Source organism: Lissotriton vulgaris, chromosome 7 (genome assembly GCF_964263255.1).
Source record: "Lissotriton vulgaris chromosome 7, aLisVul1.2, whole genome shotgun sequence".
In the NCBI taxonomy this organism is placed as follows: Eukaryota; Metazoa; Chordata; class Amphibia; order Caudata; family Salamandridae; genus Lissotriton; species Lissotriton vulgaris.
The window spans coordinates 1051785535-1051804508 of NC_141695.1; the positions used below are offsets into that span (position 1 = coordinate 1051785535).

The 18974-nt window shown below is 48.7% G+C and overlaps 1 protein-coding gene across 1 annotated transcript in view; it reads left to right on the plus strand.

Moving 5' to 3' along the window:
* Nucleotides 1-17909, plus strand: part of DDX46 (DEAD-box helicase 46) — a 970300-nt gene extending 952391 nt beyond the window's left edge. The window contains exons 22-23 of the mRNA XM_086931496.1: nt 13508-13581; nt 17289-17909. Of these exons, the coding sequence (XP_086787622.1) occupies nt 13508-13581; nt 17289-17336 (122 nt within the window). The 3' untranslated portion in view covers nt 17337-17909. The remainder of the gene's footprint in view (nt 1-13507; nt 13582-17288) is intronic.
* The last annotated feature ends 1065 nt before the right edge of the window (nt 17910-18974 follow it).

Consider the following 18974-nt stretch of genomic DNA (forward strand, 5'->3'; position numbering starts at 1 on the left):
GTGGCAGATTAGCTTGTCCTTTTCTCCCTCCCTGTATTCAAGAGTGACATTTTTTCTTTTTTCTTCTTCTTTTCGTCTCCTTCTTTCCTTCTTCTGCACTTCTTGCTGTTCTTTCTCCTTTCTTCCGACTTTTCTTCTTCCTAAATTTCGGGTTTATAGGGCGACAGGCACGCTGCTAGGGGGGGGGGGGGGGGGGGGGGTAGGCCATAGCCTCTGCATGTGTGTAGGGTGGGGGGTTATATTTCATTTTTTGTTAGTTTCTATGGGACCTGTTTTGTTCTCCTCTATGATTTTAACTTTCTTGCCCATGTTTGGGAGTGCTGGGTGTAGGGTGGCAGTGGAAATGTGACTGGGTCATAGGTGCTGCTCTGTAGCATAACTATTGTGTGACCATCCTGCCTGGCGGGGACTTGATTACCGATCTACGACTTGCTTGATACAGTTGCTAACGTCATGTCCCACCTGCATGGACCTTGTTCTTAACTTTCTTTTATCAGTACGGAACACTACGGCCTGACTTCAATAGTTGCATAACAAAAAACTTTAAAATTTAACCTACATTCATCCTGTGACACGGTGCTGCGATATCCTTCAGTCTTTCTTCCTTTAAATGTTTGCGATTCTGCTACAGTACTGTGTCGCCATAACGTACGCTGTTGTGCTAACTGATTGTTCGTGGCCGGCCGGATGGTTGTAGGCCCGTATTTGTTATTCTTCCTTATGCACAATAAAGGTTTTCAAAAATTTAAAAAAAAAAAAAAAACATCTGTCTTTACCATTACTGCCACTGGTGCCGGGCCTGGAGGATCCGGCCATGGACCTTTTTCTCACCCCGGCGGTGACTAAGGCGGCCCCTTCGAGACTGCAGAAAAAGTACCGGGCTCCCGATTCGGATCCGGCCTTTTTAAGAGTGGAACCTCCTCCGGACTCTGTGATAGTGACGGCGGCTTGTAAACAACATGCCACCACTCCGTCATCCACGGTCCCACTGGATAAAGAAGCCAGGTGGATGGATTCTGCTGAGAGGAAGGTTTGCGGAACGTCGGCTACATCTATGAAGGCGGCGAGCGCGACGGCCCTGTTGGGGCGCTACGACCGCGCCCTCTGGGAATCCCTCCAGCAGTTTGTGGAACACCTGCCTCGCGACAAAAGGGAAGATTTCCAGGAGGTGTTAAATGAGGGAATGTTGGTGGCGAATCAGGTCATTAGTGCTGCGGCCGATTCTTCCCTCCTGGCGGCGCATGGCTTCTGCCATGGGATTAACCACAGACGACACGCTTGGCTCCGCCTCACGTCGTTAAAACCTTACGCCCAACAGAGGGTTGCCAATTTGCCATTCTCTGGCGAAACTCTGTTCGGGAAACATGCGGATGACGAAATGGCCCGCATGAAGGCTGAGGCTGAGACGCTCACGGCTGTGGGCCTGGAGAAGCCCAAAGAGACTAAGAAGTCCTACCGACCGTTCCAGAGGCGGTTCGGCGGACAGGGCAGAGGGCGTGGCCAACCTTCGGGACAACAACAACAGCAGCAGTTCCGAAGGCCGTTCCAGAAGCGCCAGAAGGGCAGAGGAGGCCAACAGTCGGCAACAGCGACCAAAGGCCCGGCCGGGTCTAGGCCCTGCGCGCTTACTTCCCCTACATCCGTTACCCACTCCCGTGGGGGGAAGTTCAATTTTTTCTGGCAGAGTGGAGAAAAATTACTCGGGACAAGTGGGTGCTGAATATTGTTTGCAATGGATACAGTCTTCGGTTCACCAGCCCGCCTCCAGCAATTCCGCCGATCAGCTCGCAGTTCCAACTGCGCGAGCTTCAGGCGGATATCCTGATAAGGAAAAGAGCGATAGAAGACGTTCCTCTGTCCCAGAGAGGAAGAGGTCTGTACTCCCGGTTCTTCCTCATTCGCAAGAAGGACAAGAACGAGTTCAGGCCCATTTTAGACTTGAGGCAGGCAAACAAGTGGATTCGCAGAGAAAAGTTTTGCATGCTCTCGTTGCATCAGTTTTATCCTCAGTTGCAACTGGGAGTCTGGCTGGGTGCTATAGACCAACAGGATGCGTACTTCCATTTGCCCATTGCACACAAACACAGGAAGTTCCTGCGATTCCAAGTCGGCGCCAATCATTATCAATACACAGTACTCCAATTCGGACTGAAGTCTGCGCCGAGAACATTCTCTAAGTGCATGGCGGTGGTAGCAGCACACCTGAGGAAGAACAAGGTGTTCGTCTACCCGTACCGGGACGATTGGTTGATCAAGGCCTCCTCCTTCTCGGAAGCTCGAGCGCATTTCCAGAAGACGTGCGTTCTCTTGAAGAAGCTAGGGTTTCACATCAACATGTCCAAGTCTATCCCGACTCCGGTCCAATGCATACAGTACTTGGGAGCCTCCATCAATACGCTGTCGGCAAGCGTGTCTCCTACGGAGGAGCGAAGCTTATCACTCCTTCGGAAGGCTCAGGCTCTTATGACCACTCCATCTAAAACAGTGACAACGGTGTCTTCTCTACTGGGATCGATGGCCTCTTGTATCTTCCTAACACCACACGCACGACTGCACATGAGACCGTTGCAAGAGTGATCGGAGGACCAGTGGGATCAGAGGAAAGGATCTTGGGATGACAAGATACGACTGTCTCTGCATGCTCTTCAGTCTCTGAAGTGGTGGTGTTCGGAGGAGAATCTCCTCAGAGGGGTTCCCTTCCACAAGGACATTCCCACACAGACAGTCGTGACGGATGCTTCCCTCCACGGCTGGGGGGCGCACTCCGGAGACTTGCAGATTCAAGGAACGTGGTCCCCGACGGAGTCCACATATCACATAAATTTCCTGGAACTCAGAGCTGTTCACTTGGCACTGAAGGCCTTTCTTCCGTCCTTCCAGACCAACTCTCTGCTTGTACAGACGGACAATACGACCACGATGTATTACCTCAACAAGCAGGGGCGTTCGAGATCACGCACTCTGTCGCAGGAGGCGCAGGCGATCTGGCACTGGCTTCTGGCCAGAGGACTGAGGATAACGGCTACCCATCTGCCAGGTGTGCAGAATGTTCAGGCGGACGCGCTGAGCAGACTGATTCAGGAAAACCACGAATGGGTCATAAACGACGAAGTACTAGGAGAAGTCTACGCAAGGTGGGGGACTCCATACGTAGATCTGTTCGCCACCGCCGAAAACAGCAAATGCAGAGACTTCGCCTCCAGGTACTACCAGCAGGGGACGCTGGGGAATGTGCTATGGATCGACTGGTCGAACAGCTTTCTGTATGCTTTTCCACCCATTCCCCTGATTCCGGCGGTACTCATCAAACTGGCCCGGTCCAGGGCGAGGATGATACTGATTGCCCCGGAATGGCCCAGGCAATGGTGGTTCACGGACCTTCTTCACCGGTCTCTCCTTCCTCACATACGGCTGCCGTGCAGGCCGGACCTTCTTACGAAGTTCGGGGGGCAGATGTTGCACCCCAACCTCTCGTCTTTGAGTTTGGCGGCATGGCTCCTGATATAGTGCAATATGGCCATTTGAATCTACCTGAAGATTGCATGGACATACTGAAGGAGTCTAAGAGGCCTTCCACTCGGACTTCCTATGCTTACAAGTGGAAGAGGTTCTGTATCTGGTGCAAGTCCAAGAACTATGACCCGACGACGTGCAAGGAAGATGTCATCCTTCCTTACCTTCTACATTTGGCGCAGTCTGGACTAAATGTTCACTCCATTAAGGTTCATCTCATCTCGCTGCATTGACTGCCTACAGGAAATGCCCTTCACAGACTTCCTTCTTCCAGATACCTGTGATCAAAGATTTTCTGGAAGGCTTGAAGAAAGTATTCCCTCCTGTCAGGCTTCCTTCGCCTTCATGGGAACTGAATGTGGTGCTGTCCAGGTTGATGAAGGAGCCTTTTGAACCTATTCATGAGGCTACGTTGCAGCACCTGTCCTGGAAGGCGGCGTTTCTCGTGGCCATTACATCGGCCCGCAGGGTGAGTGAAATTCAGGCGTTGTGTTGCCAAGAACCTTATACTGTATTTCATGCTGCTAAGGTTGTTATGCGTACTCACCCTAAATTTCTTCCCAAGGTTATTTCTGATTTTCATGTCAACCAGACCATAACTTTGCCTGGGTTTTTTCAGAATCCTTCATCTCCAGCGGAAAGGTCTCTACATTCCCTGGATGTTAGGAGGGTGTTTTATCTGGATAAAAACATAGATATTCGTAGGTCTGACCAATTGTGGATCAGTCAGGACGGGTCTTGCTACCTCTAAGCAGTCCATTTCTAGGTGGATTGTGTCCTGCATACAATTGTGTTACCAAAAAGCTAATAAGACCTTGGGAGGTAAGCCTAAGGCTCATTCCACCAGGGGCAAGGCTGCCATGACAGCCTTGCTCCGTAATGTGCCGATTGCAGAAATCTGCAAGGCAGCCACTTGGAAGTCGGTTCATACCTTTGCTAAGCATTACTGTCTGGACACTGATGCCAGGACAGACGCTCAGGTTGGGCATGCTTCGCTGCCAAATCTGTTCGCACAGTAGTGGTGTTAATCTTCTTCTCTCCACCGCCGCTTGGTGTGGGGATGGGCTTGCCATTCTATTCACTAGATTATGACTATACACAGAGATCCCCTACTACAGAATGAGTAGTTTTTGTCCTGTAACTTCAGTTCTGTAGTAGGGGTAGCTCTGTTATAGTCATAAGCGCCCTCCCGCCTCCTCGGTGGAGAAAGTTATTCATGTAAGTAATGCTACAGGTCTGGCGTGTTACGCCTTCAAAAAGAAATGAAAGTAAATGGGACCTGCGGTGCATTCTGGGATACTGGGAGAAGTTCTGGAAAGTTCTCTTAAAGGCACAGTATCCTATTTAAGCCTCTGGAATGATAGAGAGGAAGGCCTGGACAGACAAGCCTATTGGGCTTGTCTGTCCAGGCCTTCCTCTCTATCATTCCAGAGGCTTTTACTGGTAGAGGCAAGTTTCTCTGTGAAAGAAACTGGGCAGGCTGTGTTGTATGTGTGGTATTTTTGGTGGAATTTCTAGTTGAAGTACTGGACAGTGTAGCCTGTGGATATAGGCTGCATTATTTGTCTTTAAATTCTCTCTTAAGTGTCTTTGCAGTTCTGCAATTTTTTGACAATTTAAGAGATTATTTTTGATTGCTGGGGTCCACGCACATGAGCGGGACTATTCACTAGATTATGACTATAACAGAGATACCCCTACTACAGAACTGGAGTTACAGGACAGAAACTACTCCTTACTTGCCCTCCCACTCTGAGTTGGTTTGTGCAGAGGTTGGTTATCCCAGGGGATTCTTTTACCAGGGTGTTTTTCCCTCGCTTTTTGCAAGTGCAGACTCTGTTCCAACCCTTTGGATGGTTTGCTCTCCCTCTCCTAAAGAGTATTCCAATTATGATTTTGAGTGACATCAGGACCCTTACTCATGATGTCCCATGGCTTGGTTTCAGGGCATAGGTCGTCCCGTGCACCCAGACCTTTCCTCTTCCTTCTAGCCCACATCCTTGTTAGGCTGTCAGCACTACCCCTCCATTGTTCTGTTCTTTACACTGATTCCGTGGTTTGGACGTTCATTTGTGCATTTCTCTGCCATGCTGTTTTCTCAGTCTTGTCTACTGCTTCCACCAGGTCCCTTCCCTGTCTATTATTCTTCTCTCAGACAGGTATTAGTTATCTGCGTAGGCCTGCCTGTGCTGGCCATGTTCAACTTGACCCTTTTGCAGTTCTATAGTGGTCTTCTTTTTCTATTCTAGCGAGGTTGTTTTTATTTTCGACAATCTTGGCTGCCTGCTTATCACCACTTAGTTGGTGGTGGTGTTTTCTGCTTCTTTTTCTTTTATACAAGGCCAGGTGGTTGGTCACCAGCTCTTTTATACCTTTCTCGTTAGATAGATCTATAGTGAGTGATCCCCTGCCTCTCTTACAGAGGGGTGTGTTTCTGCTTAAGTTGCTGCGCTCTTCCTCATACCCTGGGAAATCCTCTGCGTGTTTTTTCTTGGGCCGCTCCTCTGCCCTCCTCTTCCTCCCCCCCTTGAGGATTTTACTAAAGTAGAAGAAAATTATTGTAGGCAATAACAACAATTAAAGCTACAGTGTTCACTTTGACCGTGTGCGGTCTGTGGCTTTAATTGTTGTTATAGCTCACAATCATTTTCTTCTACTTTAGTGGTGCTCTCTGCATTCCTTGCTTCTATCGCTTGAAGCTTTGACTGAATAGTTATAACTTCTGTCCCTGGCCTTCCGTTCTGTGTTGTTTTGACCGGTTGGCTTTAAGGGAACGATGTAGTATCCTGTTTCTATGGACTGTTCTTTCTTACTCCTCTATTTTTCTTCCCGTGTCTTTGCCCAAGTTGTGGATCCAGTTTCGTACAGGCTTCTCCTCGATGTTTCCAGTGAGATGTTTCTCTTCCACCACCCTTCCTGGCAGCCCTTCTCTCTTTTTCTTCTTATTTCAGACAGGTTAGCCTGGTCTGGCATCTCTCCTATAATCCAGTTCGCAGACCCTCCTCCGGAGAGGGTATTGCTTGGGTGTTTCATTCTAAGGAATGGACTCTCCGGCTAGACGTCTCTATCAGATGACTAAGTTCATTACCTTCGGTAATGCCTTATCTGGTAGAGACAAGATCCAGCTGCATATTCGTTACCCAACCCCCCCCCCCTCCTGCCCCTCCACTCTGCGACCTGATTATCTTTCTCAAAACAATAATGTACATATATATCTAAAGCTAAAACAAATGTGATAGTTTTTCAAAAAGAAGATTTTGGGGGGGGGGGCACACTGTTTCCATTGCAGTTTCTATAAGTGGCTCAGCGTTCTAGCGCGGAAAGTAATTGCGGAAGAAAGTGATGTCAGCGCGTTGGAGAGGGCTTATATGGACTCTCCCAATGTTATATCCAGTGGACGTCATAGTTGCGGCGTCGCTCAATGTCCACTACCAACTCGCAGAGGTACTGCTGTAAAAAGAATTCCGGATCCAGTCTGGTGCCTGGAATAATTCTAAGGTAAGGAATCTGGAACTGGATCTTGTCTCTACCAGATAAGGCGTTACCAATGGTAAGTAACTTATTCAACATTTCCGGAGTAGAACGAAGTCAGCACACAATCATGCGACACCACCTACAGGCTCACAGAAGCACCTCTTTTTCAAGTTTTCGGATACAGTCTGACACCTGGGGATATTAATAAGGAGAGCAATCTGGTTAGATAGAGCATCTACCATAGACAGCGTCACCGAAGGTAACTTGTTCTTTTTGCCAGAGGGTACAGTGGTCTATACAGTCAAATGCTGATTTGCAGTTTCTGAATACAAGGTTAACCACTTGTCCTTTTGTTTTTATATATTTATGTACTGTCATATCTGTCAACAGAGCGTTTTGGACTTAAATTTGTTTCTTCCCGAATCCTCATTCATATATGGGGATTGTTATTTTTCAGATATGGGGGGTTATTTTTCTGTACCCAGTCTTGTAAGTAGAATAAGCAATCTGAAAGAGACACGTTAGTGATAGATTCCTTACCTTAGAATAGATTCCTTACCTTAGAATATCCCCAGGCGTCAGACTGGATCCGAAAATCTTTTGCCTAGCAATACCCCTGCGCATCGGTAGGCGTTGTCTGCGGCTCCGCGTCTGTCGTCGGCATCGTTAGTGCTGGAATGACGTAGTCGGAGTACTTAGACGCCGCCCATGCGCGCTGACATCAGTTCTTCTTTTTTCCGCGCCAGCTAGCGCAGATCCGGAGAAGCTCTACCCCTAGTCATTTTTTGGCTAAACTTTTGATCTTTTTGATCACTCTTTTTCTTCGAGTCTTCGACTCGATCGGTGCCGGTAGGGATGCCCGGGTTCAAGCCCTGCTCGAAGTGCGACCGACTGTTGTCGGTCACGGATCCCCATCGCCGGTGCCTGAAGTGCCTAGGCCTTGACCATGACGATCGAACCTGCTCCGACTGCCGGGCCCTGACGTGGAAGGCTAGGCGGGAGCGGTCCCGACGCAAGCGGCTCGAGCTGCGGCAGTCGTCCCCGCGCCACTCCAGGCCCCGGTCCCACGGGAGGTCGAGGGACAGGTCGCGAGGTCGGAGTCATCGAAGCTCCGGGAGTGGACACCGGTCGTCGGGGTCCAAGTCCTCAGGTAAGAGGCATGAGAGGTCGGAGCGACGTCATCGTTCCTCCGACCTACCCCGACGCCCGCACGATGCGGCTGGGGGCTCGGGCGACACTGCCCACGCGGCTCCGCGGGAGTCGCAAGCGTCGCCGCCTGCCCCACACCTTCGGGTCCCTGGGCACGGCGCGACGCCAGAGGAGATTGAGCGGTACCTCATGGCCGTGAGGTCCCTCCCTCCTCAGTCGGGTTCCTTGGCGCCTTCGGGCCCAACGGTCCCGACCGAAGGCCCTAGCGGGTCGGGTGCTTTGGCTCCGACGCCGCCGGGTGCTTCGGCCCCGGCGCTGCCGGCGACTTCGGTCTCGGCGCCGCTTCTGACGGCCTTTGGAGATTTTTATTTCCACGAGGAGGCCCCGTCTTCTGACCCTGTTTTACAGTTTACGGGTGACGAGGAGGATTGGGAAGGGTCTGAGGACCCTCTGGCACTGGAGCGCCAGTCTCAACAGGACTGGACATATGAGCTTGGGGAGGCCAGTGGTCTTGACACATCGCCAGACACTGGATTTGCCTCCCCTCCGACTGTGGCTTCGGACGAGGCGTCTACATATAGTGTAGTGTTGACGAAGGCAGCCAAGGCCTTACACCTTGAGCTCCCCGTCACGGCCATGAGGACTAACCTCCTCACTGAGGTCCTCAAACTGCAGTCAAGCTCCAGTGAGCCTCTGCTGCCGTTCAATGAGGCCTTATGTGACGTTCTTGAGGGCACTTGGTCCAAGCCCGCCACAGGTCCGCCTGTGGATAGGAGCGTGGCCAGACTCTACCGCCCAGCCCCGAGCGACCCATGCTTTTTGTCCACCCATCCCACACCCGAGAGCCTGGTCATCCAGGCCTCCAACTCCCAGACCGCATTCCCGTCGGCTCCGCCCGACCGCCAATCCAAGAGATACGAACAGTTCGGGAAGAAGGTGTTCTCGTCTGTTAGCCTAGGGCTGCGGTCCGTCAATACCGCCTGTCTCTTGGGCCGCTACACCCACACTCTGTGGGACACGGTTGCGGAGGTGCTGCCACAATGCCCGGAGGCGGTCCAGGCTATACTCGCCCAAACCCTTGCGGAGGGCCGAGATGCAGCACGTTATTCTATCCGGTGTGAACTGGATACAACGGACTCACTGGGCAGGGCAATGGCAACGACCGTGGCGGTTCGACGCCACGCCTGGCTGAGGTCTGCCAACTTCTCGGCCGATGTCCAGGCCACTCTCCTGGACATGCCGTTTGATGGCCGTCGCCTCTTCGGCGACAAGGCAGACCATGCGCTGGAACGTTTTAAGGACTCCAGGGCTACGGCCAAGTCCTTGGGCCTCACGGCCCCACGCCAGCAATAGGGTGCCTTTCGCTCCTTTTGTGGCCACGGAAGGGGCGCCCCCACACGTGCTGCCAGCCACGCACCGCAAAATGTTCAACAGCGCGGTGGCGGCCGTGGAAACCGCCGTGGCGGCGGTTGGGGACAACGGCAAGGCCAGTCCACACCTCCCTCCACAGCACCCCCTTCGAAACCTTCCTAGTCCGAGTTTTCAGGCCCATGTGACGCCTGTGGGAGGCAGGGTTCGCCATCACCTCTCCCACTGGTGCACTATCACATCGGACAGGTGGGTGCTACAGATCGTCCGAAGGGGCTACTCCCTCCCCTTCGAGGTGACCCCTCCATCAATGCCACCGCAATGCCACCGCGTGTCGGGGTATCACTTGCAACTTCTGCAAGAGGAAGTCACGGCCCTCTTGGCCAAGGGGGCCATCGAGCGCGTTCCTGGGCCAGAAGTAGGGTTTGGATGTTATTCCCACTACTTTCTGGTACCCAAGAAGGGCAAAGGGGGCCTACGCCCTATCTTGGACCTGCGGAACGTCAACGGCTTCCTCCGGAAGGAGAAGTTCAAGATGCTGACTTTGGCTCAGGTCCTAACAGCCCTGGACCCAGAAGACTGGCTGGTAGCGTTGGACTTGCAGGATGAGTATTTCCACATCCCCGTTCTGCCGGCCCACCGGCGTTACCTGCGGTTCACGGTAGGCCAAGAGCACTTTCAGTTTACCGTGCTCCCCTTCGGCCTTACCAGCGCCCCACGGGTGTTCACGAAGGTGATGGCGGTGGTCGCAGCTCATCTGCGCAGGTTAGGGGTATCAGTCTTCCCCTACCTAGACGACTGGTTGTTGAAGGCGGGCTCGCCCCAGACAGTCGTCAGCCACCTCCAGACTACGGCCGACCTCCTGTATTTGCTGGGGTTCTCTATCAATGTGCCGAAGTCACACCTGTGTCCCTCTCAGAAGCTCCTCTTCATCGGAGCGGTTCTCGACTCGGCGCAGTTTCGGGATATACAGGCTCTGATTCCCATCTTTCAGCCGTTATCGCGAGTCTCGGTCAGGATGACGCTGCGGCTTCTGGGACTGATGGCTTCCTGCATCCTTCTGGTGCATCACGCCAGGTGGCGGATGCGGGCTCTGCAGTGGGACCTGAAGTTTCAGTGGGCCCAGCATCAGGGCAACCAGTCCGATCATGTCTTGATCTCGGACGGCACTGCGAGACAACTGCAGTGGTGGCTCACGGACCGCGATTGGGTCAGTGGCAGATCCCTCTCCCTACCCCACCCGGAGCACGTAGTTGTGACGGACGCGTCCCTCCAGGGCTGGGGAGGCCACATGGGAGTGGTGGAGATCAGAGGCCTCTGGTCTCCGGCGGAGTCCCGGCTCCATATCAACCTTTTGGAGCTGCGGGCGATTCGTCTAGCACTGAAGGCATTCCTCCCCTCTGTCCGGGGGAGTGTAGTGCAGGTTAGAGGCGGCAGACCCGAGAGCAGAGGACGGCCCGGGACCAGGGTTCGATTCCCGGCGCGGCAGGTTTCTGGACCAGGGTCAGCGGACTCGATAATTCTCTCGCCTCGGTGCCCACTATGATCAGCGATCACACTCGGCAACTCTGGGCATTAGCTTGCCTCATCTTCACTAACGGCCCCACCAGACCGCCGGGGATGCCTGGTGTCACCCTGGAGATACCCATTAAGGGACCATCTCTCAGGGAAGCCAGGAAGGGTTTCGCAGCGGTCGAAGCGCCTTGGGACCCTACGGGTAAGTAGTGCGCTATATAAATGCCAATACACACAATACACACACACACATGTGGTACTTCAACAAACAGGGCGGGGTGGGGTCGTGGACCCTATGCCAGGAGGCTCTGCGCCTCTGGCAGTGGCTGGAACGAAATGGCCTGACCCTGGTGGTTCAACACCTGGCTAACTCTCTGACTGCCAGGGCGGACGAACTCAGCCGTCGGTGCATGATGGATCACGAATGGCGTCTGAACTCGGACGTGGAGCAAGGCCTCTTTCAGCAATGGGGAGAGCCTTGGTTAGATCTATTCGCCACAGAAGAGAACGCGCAATGTCATCAGTTCTGCGCGTTGGAATTTCCAAGGCGGCACTCGCTCGGAGACGCTTTTCGTTGCAAGTGGAGTTGTGGTCTATTGTACGCCTTTCCGCCTATACCACTTCTGCCCAGAGTGCTGAAGAAGATCAGGCGCGACCGAGCCCAGGTTATCCTTGTGGGCCTTACGCCTTTCCGCCTATACCACTTCTGCCCAGAGTGCTGAAGAAGATCAGGCGCGACCGAGCCCAGGTTATCCTTGTGGCTCCGGACTGGGCACGAAGATACTGGTATCCTGAGCTACTCAGCATGTCAGTCGATCCCCCGATTCGTCTGCCTCTTCGGGAGGACCTTCTGTCGGAGCAGCAGGGGACGGTCCTGCACCCGAACCTGTCCAGTCTCCACCTACAAGCTTGGAGAGTCTGTGATATCATTCTGGCAGCCAGGCGTCCCTCCACAAAGTCGGTATACGCCTGCAGGTGGAACAGATTTGTGGCATGGTGCACAGCAAAGGCTGTGGACCCTCTCTCTGCACCCCTTTCTGAAGTTCTACTCTTCCTTCTTTCCCTTTCCCAGCAGGGCTCTGCTCTGGGCACTCTTAAGGGGTACCTTTCTGCCCTTTCCGCCTTCTTACGGCTACCTGATCAGTCTTCCTTATTCAAGTCCCCAATTGTAAATAGATTTCTGAAGGGCATCACACACATGTTCCCTCCTGTTCCCTTCGTGATGCCCCAGTGGGACTTGAATCTTGTACTCACTTATCTGATGTGTGCTCCCTTTGAGCCGCTGCATAACTGTCCTCTCCGTCTTCTTACCCTGAAGACTGCCTTCCTGGTTGCCATCACCTCTGCCAGGAGAGTGAGTGAGCTCCAGGCTCTTTCTTCTACTCCACCTTTCCTCTCTGTTCATCCGGATAAGGTGGTGTTGCGTACACGACCATCCTTTCTGCCCAAGGTTGTCACGGCCTTCCACATCGGGCAGTCCATTACCTTGCCCACCTTCTTTCCGCCTCCGCATCCCTCGAAAGAGAAAGAGAGGCTCCACCGTCTGGACCCAAAACGTGCGCGCTCTTATTACCTAGATCGCACACGCCAGTTCCGGGTGGATGACCAACTCTTTGTTGGTTACGTGGGCGCGAAGAAGGGAAAGGTAGTACACAAGAGGACCATTTCGCGGTGGATCATCTTGTGTATTCAGGCATGTTACTCCATGGCCAAATAGGAGCCCCCTGCTGGATTGCGGGCTCATTCCACTCGAGCCACGGCAACTACAACTGCCTTGGGCCGAGGAGTCTCCATACAGGACATTTGTCAGGCAGCTACGTGGGCCTCGCTGCACACGTTCGCAAGACACTACTGCCTGGACAGCCAAGTCCGGAGGGATGGCTTCTTTGGCCGTTCCGTCCTCCAGGACTTTCTGGTGTGATTATTGGTTCGCAGACCCACCACCGAGGTTGGTATTGCTGGGGTATCTATTCTAAGGTAAGGAATCCACCATAGATTACCAGCATATATCTATATTTACCCTGGCTTACTGCAGGCGTACCCCCAATGTTGCCCCTCATTGCGTGAATGGCTTAATCATTCACATTACGGATCCTCGGCCCTTAAAAATGACTGAACTCCTGTTCCCCTCAAAGAGTTGCCCTCTTTCATGCTACAGTGAACTCCCTGACATCTGAGTGTTATTACTCCAATTGATGCTACAATTCTCAAGTTTTGTATTGCAATACTGTGTGCCACTGTACAACAATACTTGGTGTGTGATGTTTGAACTCGTGTAAACATGCAATAAAGATTTTTTTTTAAAAGATACCTTCCTACGCATACCAAATTGTGATTTACGAAATGTATACATTACTAAATGTGCAGAGTGAAGTGAAACACATTCATGTGACTTCATACAGAGGAGAATACTGCATGAATAAAGCCCAGCTTTTTTATATCTTTCATTTAGTCTATTAAATGCGATCAATGTGTTTTCTCCCTTTAGGTGCCAATGAATTAGCTGTGCAAAAAGCCAAAGCAGAAATCACCAGGCTTATAAAAGAAGAACTTATTAGATTGGTAAGTTGCTTACTTTTACTGTTTTTAGGTGCTATAGTTCAACTATTTTAGAACGGTTAAATGTGACATCATTTAATTCAAGTTTATATTTTTATGTACAGTAGTGAAATGTTTCCATCCACGCTTTTCACATGTGAACAAAGCAAGCCCGTCAGCTAGCTTTTTCATAAGTGAAGGGAGAGAGGGGTCAGCAAGCTGTCCCCATGTTTATTGTGTTAAAAAAAAGATGTTAACATTAGTGAATTTTGCAGTACGTGTTGCCAAACGCAATATTTGAAGATAGCTTCACTTTGACTAATTTTCACAATGAAACTTTATAGTTCTCTTGCTGAATACTTTGTCTGTAAAATGATGATATTGTATGTATGTTTGTGATTTATAGATCATAATCCTCTTAACATCCTTATATTGGAAAAGCACAGAGAAAAAGCTACATACAGTTTTGATGTAATTTCTTCATAACAGCACAAAAACCATGTACAGTACAACATTTGCAGCGTCGCCATCTTCTCACCCAAGACCATCTAATAGGTTTACGGCCCACATCTGTATCTATACTGCTTTGGCAGGCCCTTTTAATTTTTCCATTGTATCCATCACTGTGTAGCAATAGTTAAGCCCTGGTTTCCGTATATTTTTTGGGTTGCTAATAAATGTATCACCATTTGATGAATATTCACAAGACTTTCCAAAAATAAAACTTCCTCTACCTCCGCTCCTTCCTGGAAAGCTTCGGGGTGACCTGTCAAGTGGAGGTTGCAAATGCCAAAAACAGTGGAGGTTGCAAATGCCAAAAACACTTTTCCCCTGTGTATTCCAGTGAGGACCGGAGGAGATATGGGAAGAGTAAAAAAGATGAGGCAGGTGGGGGGACTGCAGGTCGCAGGAAAGAAAAATGATCAGGAAGATAGCCCTTTTACTTGTGTCTTGCAGTAGCATGGATACACTGATATGTTGCTTTAAGAGATTAGGCTGTTTTCATCTCATTCTACATGGGGAGAAGCAAAGGGGTGTGGTGGACCCGATGTAATGGAGTTCTACCCCTTGATGTATAGCTAGATGAGTCATGGCATGTTAACTTGTACTTCTTGAGTTACACTCTGGCAGTGCTGCACATTTTGGATGCTCCGCCGGAGCTCTTAATCTGGTTGCCAGGTACAGAGATGTGTTGGAGTCTGTTCCCTTTTAGATGACGCAGCAGATCTAGAAAGTGATGTACGCAGGCAGCAGTCTCAGAGCGATTATTTCTAATTGAAGAAGACTTTAGTGAAACATTAGTGCATGTAGGATGCTCTTGAGCTCTGTCACTTGTGACTTTGTACGTTGGCCAGCAAAGGATTCTCTCCAGCGAAGTGAAGTAGTGCCAGAACATGAATACTTTAGATTGGGAGTGCTTCTCTCTCAGGAGTTTGGTTAGGTGAGGCCAAAAATTCATCTTGTGCACATTGTAGGTTCTCAGTCTAAGGTAGGCATATATGTGGAGACCAAGGATGTGGCAGTGTTCGTGGTATGAAGTAGTCCAGATAAATTTTGTACATGTTTGTGGCCACTAGTGAGGAGTACACAGTATGTCTTGGTGTCGTTCAGCATGTAATTGTACATGGACATTGATGTTTGGATGGTGGCTATACACTAATTCGGATAGGTGATGTTGCGAACAACAGATATTTTTCAGGTTCTGTAGGGTGTTGTCTGTACACTATTAGATACACATATCGTTGCCAGTAGGATTCTCAGGGACTGCACGTAGTGATGCAAGATCAGTGATGAGAGGATTTTGCTTTGGAGGATCCCATAGGTCGCTGGGATGATCTTGGATATGTTATAACTTAATGTGGATCAGGTAGGCTTCGTTCTTTGAATGTCAAGTAAACCACTGCAGGCCATCTTTGATGACGCCTAGTCTGACTGAGGCCATTGGGTTGGGGCACAAAGGTCAACATATCAAACGCAACAGTGACTTCAATTAGAATGAGACTATATTATATGGATTGCATGGTCATCTGTTTTCATCCACTTGATTGGTGGACATTTCCATACTGCACTGCGGCCTGAAGGTGGGCTGGATAGTCTTTGTGGAAGGTGTTGATCACCCTGTCAAAACTGGTTGCCTTTGCTTTTCTGAAGAGCTTCCTAAGAGCAGAATTTTTCTATTGTCATCTGATGGTTCATTTGTTGTCAATGCTTTCCTGGGTTTACCATGGTGCAGAGGGGTTGGCATTCATGGAGTGGGAATGTATTAAGGCCTGGTTATCGGTTATCTATTCACGGAAATGAATCTCTACATCTGTGCTGGCTTTGGATGTGTCTGCCTTGCATAAACAAGTTAGGATGATTTGCTTGTGGCTGGTTGATGCTGCAGTCATGAAGTTTGTAATCTTGAAGCTGTGGTGCTTGGTTTTCGCTGTGGAGAATACAAAAAAGTAATGGATGAAATGCTTGAATTAACCTCAACCACTGGCACTCTGTTCGAATCCAAGTCCTTAATTTGCTTTTGCCCACATGGCATTTTAGATTAGACCCAGCCATATGCAAATCCGCTGTGGTCTTTCTCCAAATGGAACAGTCCAGCCTAAACCTGGTCCTCTCATAACTTGTAACACAAGTAACCTAAGACCCCTTTCAGCCTTTTTAGGACTCTTCATTTGGGTGCAACTTGGCTCCAGTGGTATAGTAAACACGGAACCCACATCGAAACAAATCTGTTGCACATAGTGCGTAATAATGAACAATTTTTGAAAAAAGTAATGGATGTAATGCTTGAATTAATCTCAGCCTTTAGATATTACCTGGGCCGCATCCCAGGCCTTAATTATTTTGTCTACCTTGCCACCCAGATTAAACCCAGCCATATGCAAATCACTCTTGTTCCTGAGTGGCAGAAAAACTTAGTGGAAAGTGATGGTATGTGTTTGCGGACTGTTGGATGTTGTGGGAGTCGAACTCCATAGTTGCATCAAAATGATAAAGCAGGAAAGTTACACAGAATGCTTTGCCAAAAAAGTCATTGAAATTCCCTGAAAGGAGGACAAAGACACCAGAATGCTGGACCAGAACAGTAAACGTGGCAGGATATTTTTTTACAAACTATTGCCATCAGCTCACAATGACAATAAAACCATTAATGTCATTAATGATTTGCTTCCCATTTGAACATTAGCTATACAAATTGTTTCTGTATGATTGTGAGCAAAATGAACTTTGGTAATGGCGTTTCAGACGAGTGGCCCATGGCCACAAGGGTTTCCGACATTTATAAACTTTCTTTTGCAAGTTTGTGACAGATTTGGCATTTGTATTAGTCAAAGTGCTTGTTCACAAGGATCACTATTCACAACGTGTTTTCCCTGAGTATGTGCGACTTAATCCTTCAAATTTAGGACTACTACTTAAGTACTCAATAAAACTGGCCCTAAATTGGTTTCATTATCTGGTATACACAGGGCAACCAGAAATGTAGGATGTTTTGTTACGACTCAGACTGGAGTCTGTAGGCACTCAATAAGACTTGGAAAGCTTTATGGTTGGTGGCATTTTGTTAGGTTGACTCTTTTGGAAAACTGTAAAAACATGCTGTTGGTAAATGTTTAAATTGTCTTGGAAACTGAAATCTATTAATAAGAAGGCTTATTTGTGACAGTAAGGAAGGAACTTGCAAATGATTACCAAAAATATCCTTAAAAACCTGCATTTTCTTTTTATTGCAGCAAAATTCATACCAGCCGACAAACAAAGGAAGATACAAAGTGTTGTAAACACGAATAGCAGTGGACGTCTACCAACTGTTCACATATCAAACTGTTGTGAGATGTTGGTCCTTTTTTACATTGTTTATTGTACATTGATATATTTTTGTTTTGTTTAGTCTTGCGGAATTCCACAAGACAAAAACACAAAGGAAAAGGTGTTCGATTGAATCCAAATGCTTACAATGTTTTTCCTTGCTGAGCTATCTTTGCTGAACTAACTTTGTGAATGCAAAGGCAGATGTTTGACATAAATAGTGAAGTTAGTGAGGTGTTTAAAGTATAAACATTGAATAGAAATGGTCTTAGTCGTGGCAGTAGACTGACCTTTGAGAAGAAGAGAACTTTTGGAGTATGGTTGAAGCTAGAAAGTCTGACAATTCAACTCTGTATTTTGACAGAGTACATTGAAATCATGGACTGGAGTGTTGGAATGTACAGTAAAATGTTTTTAAAACATTCATCATATGTTTAAAATAGAAAGTATGATGGATACCTTTTATGTCTTGTGTAAAGGTTTTAGCATATAAGAATCAGTATTTTGTTTTTGTCTAAATGTGTAAATAAATGACTACCAAGCCATTTCATGTTTCTGCTTTCGTTTTTCAGTTGTGTATCTGACTAGACAAACGAAATGACGTTTGATGTTGTTAATCTTCTGATGTAGTTGCATACTTGTAACATATATATGTAATGTTTTTCCAGTCAAGTGGAGGAAATTCTAGATTCTCTTACTGACACCAAGGTGGATTTATGGTTCACGTTTTTTACATCACAAACCTCGGCAGCACAATTGTAATCTTTGTTGAGATCAATTGTGTGCCCATCACCCCATCCAGACTGGAGTTCTGACAGAGAGACTTTACAGAAGGCGGCAGTTCTCTTGAATAGGGTGCCACGATGTAGGGGCAACCTAGAATATAAAGGCAAGATCAAAACACCAGTTTAGAGTTTAAAGGTCACTGACGATCGAGAAGAGGGTGGTATGACGGAATAAATTCTAAAGATTTATAGAAGCTTTGTATGTTATTTAGTGAAGGAGTTTAAAGACATGCAACCAATTATTTCCAGCTCTGTAAAAGCCACATGGCACGGTTAGCGCCATATTCGCCCCCAAAAGCTACCCAGAAGGTAGCAGTTGCATAAAGTGCTTCTATCCTGAAGATAGCCTTTGCTTACAGGGGAGTTTGGGGGGTCTTGGTCAGCAACGGTATGCATATGGAGCAGGAGGCTGGATTTTGTAGTGTTGCAAATAATAATAAAGTGTCATCAAGTGATGAGGGTTTAGGCTTGAAGTCTGCAAAATGCATTGATCACAAGTGAAGTGCAAGTACAAAGCATTTGACCTGTTACTGACACATACTGTAATGTGTTTACATTTCAATTAAATGATAAACCTGATGTATGCAAAGTCCCTATTACCCTCTACCACAGGCCAAGTCATGCAGTATCTTATAATCTCTACAGTCGTATGTAATTTCGAGGCTATAAAGTAGCACCCTTTCTACCACACTCTTGTGCAGCTGAATGCCTCCAGTGAGCTGACGTCAGTTCTGGTCTTTCCATGCCATTCACCGCAGATCTGGAAGAGCTCTACCCAGTCACATTTTTTGACTGAGGTTTTTTGATGTTTTGTCGATGCAATTT